The sequence below is a fragment of the Cottoperca gobio genome, chromosome 6, assembly GCF_900634415.1.
Source record: "Cottoperca gobio chromosome 6, fCotGob3.1, whole genome shotgun sequence".
Classification (NCBI taxonomy): domain Eukaryota; kingdom Metazoa; phylum Chordata; class Actinopteri; order Perciformes; family Bovichtidae; genus Cottoperca; species Cottoperca gobio.
The window spans coordinates 10,285,831-10,292,780 of NC_041360.1; the positions used below are offsets into that span (position 1 = coordinate 10,285,831).

Genomic DNA, 6,950 nt, shown 5'->3' on the forward strand with positions numbered 1-6,950 from the left:
ATGTGATCCTAATCTTCGTCCTCTTCCTCAGGCCACAGAGTGCACGTGGAGCTCTCTGGTCCTCGGCCGTCCGCCCCCTCGCTGCCTCGTAGACATTCCTGACAGCGTCTCCTCTCTCTGTCTGAGGCTTCTCTCCGGACAGCTGGGTCTTAAGCAACATGATCCCCGCTCAGCGGTGCAGCCCCTGCCAACACTTTGTGTGTATGATATACAGCATGTGTGTGTGCGTGTAAGGTTGTGCCTATCCAATACACACGCATGTCTTACATTTGAGAGGTGCCACATTTGTAAGATTCTCATAGAAAAACAGGCCTTCAAAGAGACCATCGATATTTGGGGAAATATCACCTTACTCTGACGTGTTGAGTTTGCTTGTTGTTGTAGACTTTTCTATATTTACGGAGTAGCGGATGTGTTCTGGACGTAGAAAGCTATTAGGTTGCATCAGGGAATGTCTCATAAACAGAAAACAACGAGACACCACTCTGCTGATGTTTTGTGTCCCATGATTCCTGACAAGACATTTTAGTTCAGTCGCAGTGTATGTGACATTGTGCATACGTTCAGTGCTGAGTAGCTTCTGAGGTTATTTGAGTTGCAGGTTTGTGACAATCACAGTCAGAGAGTAGGCAGATACTCGAGCTGAAGATGCGGATCTGGGGAGTTCTTTCGCCGTGACTCAGCAGGCAGAAATGGATGTCCCATTAACAACAAACACTGTTGTCGTGGCTACAGGCGATTAGGAGAATAACGCCTTTGTGGATATGATGAGGGGGGGGGTCTGTCCGATTTATCCGCAAGACCAGATCTGGGAATCAGATGACCTTTATTTGGGTGGAGGAATGATACATGGGAAACAGAAGAGAACCGCAGAGAGCTGGATTTTGGTCGAGCACTAATTGTTTAGTTTTGAAGTTTTGTATACCACAGTAACCTGGTGACTTTCTATTGTCTCAGCCATGGCCTGAGGTCGTCTCTCTGTCTCTGTATTTACTGAGGTATGTGCTCAGGTATGCACTTACCTGAACCATGCGTCACAGGGTAGCATACCTAAAGAGCTTTTTTTCCGGTAAAATGAGCCAGTGAATTGTACTTCTAATAATAATAATCCTGTGGTTTAAAAATACTAAAGAACCAGGTGCAGTGCTGTAACCTTTTATCAGACGACTACAATGTTTCAAGTGAGAAAGCGAGAAAAGTTACATAATAAATACGTCACGTACGACACAGATCTTAAAGGTTGTTAGTAATCAGACTATGCTTTGCCCAATATCCTGGTAGTCTCTGCTGTTTGGGTTTTAGGAGGTTTTTATTTACACGAAGCTCTAGTGTTGTGTCCTGCTGGAGTCAGATTGGACTCGGGAAGAAAGAGCGAGGAAATGACACAACAGGTTGAAGTCAAACAAAGATAGAAGTTCCTAGGTGATGATGGCTTACAGGAAGCAGGGTGATACTCTCATTAAGCATGAGGATGTGTAGCCATGACGCATACCTGAGCATAACCCGTAAATGACGCTGTGGTGAAGTAGTGTTAACATGTCATCACGCTGTGCAACCACAAGTCCTGTTTCTGTTTGAAATGCCCAGACATGCTCTTATGAGTTATATGCTGTAAGATTTTATGGGAAAGTCGACTCGAGGATTACAGTCGGAACAGCTTTTCTATATTTAGAGTTTGAACCCCCCAGCTACAAAATTAAGAACCTTTGATCTTCAATTCCAGAGAAAGATGATTCCTGTACGGTTAGATTCCTCTTTTATCCTTTTACTATAAAGTAAATGGAAGTAGTGTCCTATGTTCAAGAGTCCACTTATTAGCTATCATAATATTTCATAATTGTCACATTTTCTCAGCAACCATCATAGTGTAATATAATTCCCATCGTTGTTATACATTATAATCTTTTTTTAATGCTCCACTGTTATAATACTTTATAATTAGAAGATACTCTAAGTGGTCATTGGGTGCTTTAAGGGAAGTGAAAAAAGTATCATTAAATCTAAAATGTCAGTGAGTGATCAACACTTATGAAGTATTATGATACTTGACCTTGTAAGTCATTATACAATGCTTTATACTGCGTTATTATTATTGCTATAAAGCATTATGAATATTTCTGAATGCATATAACTATAATTATAAAGTGCTTTAAGCGGATTATAACCCATTAAAAGTATGTTTGTAATGCATTATAGACATGGGCATCTTAGAAAGTGTAACCTATATCTTAATGTCTAAAAACAAACATCAAATGTAATGATATTTAGTCCCTAAGATATCAGCTGTTTAAACTGTAAACTGATTACTCTGGCTTTTCCGAGCATACTATTTGCTCCACATAAAGCATTTTCATGTTAAGGCGAAGAGGACAAAATAGAAGATTCATTCATATCAATACAGGATAATGTCTTGACATATTGCAGAGTTACTGCTGTTTGTGTAGGAGGGAGACAAGTTCCTTCTGGTTGCCGACCTTCACCTCACAACACCCCGCTCAGCTGTTGCTCCATACGCACTGCCTCAGCTTGTCAGCATTACTTCTTGTGTTTACGATGAACGCCTCTGAATCAGACACTTTTTCCTGCTCAGTTTAAAAATATGTATACAGGACAGGGCTGCACACTTGTTTCACATCCTCTCTACTTATTGCGTATATCTTTTCCCAAGAATGTAACAATGCATTCACTGTTGCGTAGCCATGCTGCGTCCACATAATGAAGGCCTATGGAGCAGTGACGCCAAGGCCACAAGTACGGCCTGAGTGTGTGCCCGTGCTGCGTCAGAGGATGTTTATACAGCCTGAGATCAGAGAGGAAGACACAGTGTGTGAGTCCTTCTGGTTTGTGGTGTGTGTGTGTGTCCAGATGAGCCAGGAAGTGAAGAAAACAACAGTGGATTATGATGTTTTTTTATCAGTCTATGAAAACTTAAACTTAGAGTCAAATGCTTAAACAAAAAGCACTTTTCTGCATCAAATTGTTTAGAAAAGAATAGCATGCACATGGCCCTTGGCTCAGGGGCCAAATGTGTGTGTGTGTGTGTGTGTGTGTGTGTGTGTGTGTGTGTGTGTGTGTGTGTGTGTGTGTGTGTGTGAGATTAAAGTGGTGCCAATTTGTGAAGCTGTATTTTTAGAAAGGGGGCCCGTCCGCTCCGGTAATACTCCTCAGATCAGTCTAACCCTTTGATGCGTTCATTGCAGTGTGATCCTACTTCAAAGCTGCACACGGGGACAGGACGGGATGGGGAGGAGTGTGACTCCACTATACACTTCATTACTGCGGGCCAGAGATTCGGCTTTCTGTCACCTCTGACCTCAGGGCATTTGTGCTCATAACACACTTCCACTCCACAAGATCCACAACCGGAGGTATTTATTTCAGAGCAGAAAGGACACATCTTTTTTTAACGTCCGCACAGTGTTGAGGAAAATCACTGTAGTTAATGTTCCTCTGTTTAAGCTCCGACACTTTGGATCAAACTCCTCCTCTGGATCACATCAACTGAGTCTTAATATATAAACTTAAGTTATCTAGAGCCTTTCATTTTTTTACTGCCGTTTCTTTTTGTATTACTGATTTTATTTATTTTTCTTTTATTAAACTACACAGAGAGAAACATTTAAAAAATGTTTTTATACTTGAGAAAGAATGACAATAGTCTTCTTCTTCTTCTTCTTCTTCTTCTTCTTCTTCTTCTTCTTCTTACAGTACACATACAGTTTACCTATATTTAGTTACCTAAACTGAATATTTTAGTATAATATAATAGTAGCAAGTATCAGTCATAGCTGAATGAAATGTTCAGTATTATGTCTTCTTCATAAGTTTATAACAAATATTTGACAACTACAGAAATTCCAAATCTTACATACTTATTAAATGTTCCTAGCCAACATCTGAGCATCATACAGTCAATTATATAGCTATACAGCTCATTCAGAATGACTAAGTGTTTCACATGGACTTTATAGCCCGCATTATCTCTCTTTTGTGGGCATTGCAAGGTTTTCTGAATGACTCAAGTCGTGATCACTCGGGTTTATAACAGTAATTAAATAGGTGTGTACCCAGTGTCACGTTATACTCATTGAAACAGCCTTTATGTCATAGTAACAGGGCAGTAAAGTGGACTTCCTGTGTGTTCGGTCTGCGTTTTAAAGAACAAAGTCGCCAGATTAGAATAGTTTGTCACCACCAATATAAAACCTACAATTATCAGATTATAAATGTAACTTTTAAGCATTTCCAAAAAACCCATCATTGGCGACCTATAACCCTACCACACCTCGGAAGCAGTTAAGGTGTGTTCAAAGGCGCTGCTGAGTCTTTTAAGTGTCTGGTGCTGCTGACTGAAGCCGCTTATCAGTTATGACTCAAGCCCGCAACCCTCCCAGTGACAATAAAGAGTCACATTCCACCTGACAGCAGAGAGGAAAGGGACTTTCCTGTCCTCCACTCCCTTTTTACTGTTGTATGTCTGGCATTTACTAAGAAATGCTGCTGGTGAAAAGTGTCCCCAAGTGTAGAATATACTGTTACTGACTATATAATGCTGCAATGAGATACTACCAGACCTTGACACCATTTAGAAAGGTTTTCTAGTTGAGATATGAAAAACAAAAAGTAGAGGAGAGTACAAAGTTATGTCAAAAATGCATGAATATTTATTCAAATAAATACACACTCAACACACGTTGAAAAAGTAAATAATTTAAACAACACAAGGTGTTTGCCAGTAATATCCTGGAAACAAATAAATTAACATCATGGTTTTAGGAGTCATTCCTCCCAGGAGAGCAAACTTTAAATAGTTTTGACAATTCAAGGGTTCAGTCCTTTGTGTGGAGCTTCTAAAAATCTCTCAGTCTGTCGGTTTAGATCAGTTGTCCCCCCTCTCCCAAGAGCTCAGTCCCGAACAATCCTTCATCTTTGGACCGGATGACCTCGTCTTCCTTTTGGTCCGATTATTATTTTTCTATGGTCCACTTTGACACTGGAAGGAGATAAAAACCATGTCATTAGTTTCGAGATTCTCCCATTGCGCTCAGCTACAATGTTTATTCACATATCATGTCAGCTATATGTCATGGTGTGTCCCTCACCATATTAGGAGTGGTTAACTGCCAGAGTCCCCGCAGCGGCTCAGGGCGCCCTCGCCATGCGCCTCTCCTGCTGTCCGGGCGACGCGCTTTCATTGTCCTGCCGCGTTTTAAAGTCCTGGATGGCCTTTCTGTTCTGGAAATCAATCAGAGCCATGGTGATCACCGCGTTCCAGCAGTTCTCCTCCCCGGAGCACCGGAAATCGATCTCCTTATTGTCTGTGGTTACGATGGTGAAATAGACGAACTTGCCGGTGCGCTCCACGCAGTCCACCTTCTTGATGGACTGCAGCTTGAGCTCCTTGCCCTTGGAGCGCTTCTGCGTGTCGGCGTAAATGTTGAGGCTGTCCGTGGTCAGGACGCACGTCTTCCTCTTCCAAAACTGGAGAAGGCTGTCGCTCCTCTTCTCCAGCTCTCCCTCCTTGAGGACCTGGCTGATCTCCGCCGCTGACATTTTCATTGTTTAGCTATATCGGGCAGGTTTGAGTTTCCCCTACTGTGTTGTCCTAGGAGGAGCCCGAGGAAGGAGCTTCTCCACAAAGTTGTTGGTAATCCAGACTGACGTTGTGAATGAATAAAGTAGTAGAGGACCTTTATAGTCTACTCTGACAAAGCCCTTCCCACTTGACGTCAGATGACTTGGGAATGCATCAACAGTTGCCAGTGGAGTATTCAAGGCTGTGTGTGTGGGCGGAAGCTGTGGCGCAGGCGGGGGAGAGGGCAGAGGAAGTCCTAACGTGGACCTAATTACACCGCTACCATGTTAATTACTAATCCACATCCTACTGCAGAGATTATAGTCCAAATATTTGCCCACTCTGCAGTGAGTGATTCAGTCTAATACGGTTAATTACCAGATGTTTCACTGAGTAAGCTGAGCACATGCGTAAAAACCAGTATGGTCCTGTAAACCTTTAATATCAACAATCATTTCAAAGGGATTCTTTTAATTCCCTGTTAAAGTTTATGAACCAGACTTTTTCCATGACAGCCTGGTCATTCATTCCCCATATAAACCTTGAGCCACCCTGCTCTCTAGTGATTCTTTAAAAAAAAAAAAGAGGTAACACTTCAGTCTAAACTCGTTTCACCTCAGTGGTGTTTTACATAAACTCTGCTATTCCTGTCTGTGGATGTCAAGCTGCTAAAATACACCCAAACAGCCCATGAGCACAGCACAGTTTCTATTCAGTGAGCAGAGGATTCATCGGAGTGTGTGTCAGCAGCTACAAAAAGAAAAAATAGGTTAGAGTACAAGGTTTAGAAAGCACAGGTAGGTGTGCAGTGCAGTTCCTCAGCAGTTACAGAGACCAACACAGACATAAAACAAGCAGAAAGTGGGTTTTTAATGCACTGTTAAATATGTTAGGATTGTTTAACATCCTGCTGCCTTTAAAAATGGGAGTTAATTGAATTACACTTATTATTTAGACACAAAGACCTTTAAAGCAGCGGCTACTCTTTCTCGAGCTAAATGTACTGAGACTGCAAGGCTGTAACTGGTGATTGTTTTAAATGATCATTATAGAATGGGGACTGAATTCGATACTAAACTTCATATTGATTGGCTTTGTATTCATTACATCTACTATTTGCTTTCATTTATCTTTAAGTATTAGTCAATCCTCACCTAGGCTATTTTATTTTTCTAAGACGTAGTTTTGTGTTGTTGAAAATTTGAAATTCTATAAACTTCTAGAAGTAAGTCTGCTGATCGTGTTTTATCCATTTATTATTCATTTCATTTAATGAGTTGAGTGAACTCTCATTCAACTCATCATTTGAAATCAAAAGACTTTAAGTCAGGGGAACTCAAGTTATGAAGTGGTCTAAAAATAAAACCAGAAAGTT

At 41.1% G+C, this 6,950-nt stretch overlaps 1 protein-coding gene across 1 annotated transcript; it reads right to left on the reverse strand.

Annotated features, from left to right (window-relative positions):
* Window positions 1–4,641: 4,641 nt before the first annotated feature.
* On the reverse strand, window positions 4,642–5,772 carry phlda2 (pleckstrin homology-like domain, family A, member 2). Its single transcript, XM_029434245.1, has 2 exons — window positions 5,103–5,772; window positions 4,642–4,993 (listed from the first exon to the last, which is right to left on the reverse strand). The coding sequence occupies exon 1, from the start codon at window positions 5,557–5,559 to the stop codon at window positions 5,143–5,145; it is 417 nt and encodes a 138-aa protein (XP_029290105.1). The 5' UTR covers window positions 5,560–5,772; the 3' UTR covers window positions 4,642–4,993; window positions 5,103–5,142.
* Between the last annotated feature and the right edge of the window lie 1,178 nt (window positions 5,773–6,950).

What these genes read in the sequence shown, in the direction of transcription:
- phlda2 (XM_029434245.1), bottom strand. Translation starts at nt 5,559, where the DNA reads ATGAAAATGTCAGCGGCGGAGATCAGCCAGGTCCTCAAGGAGGGAGAG.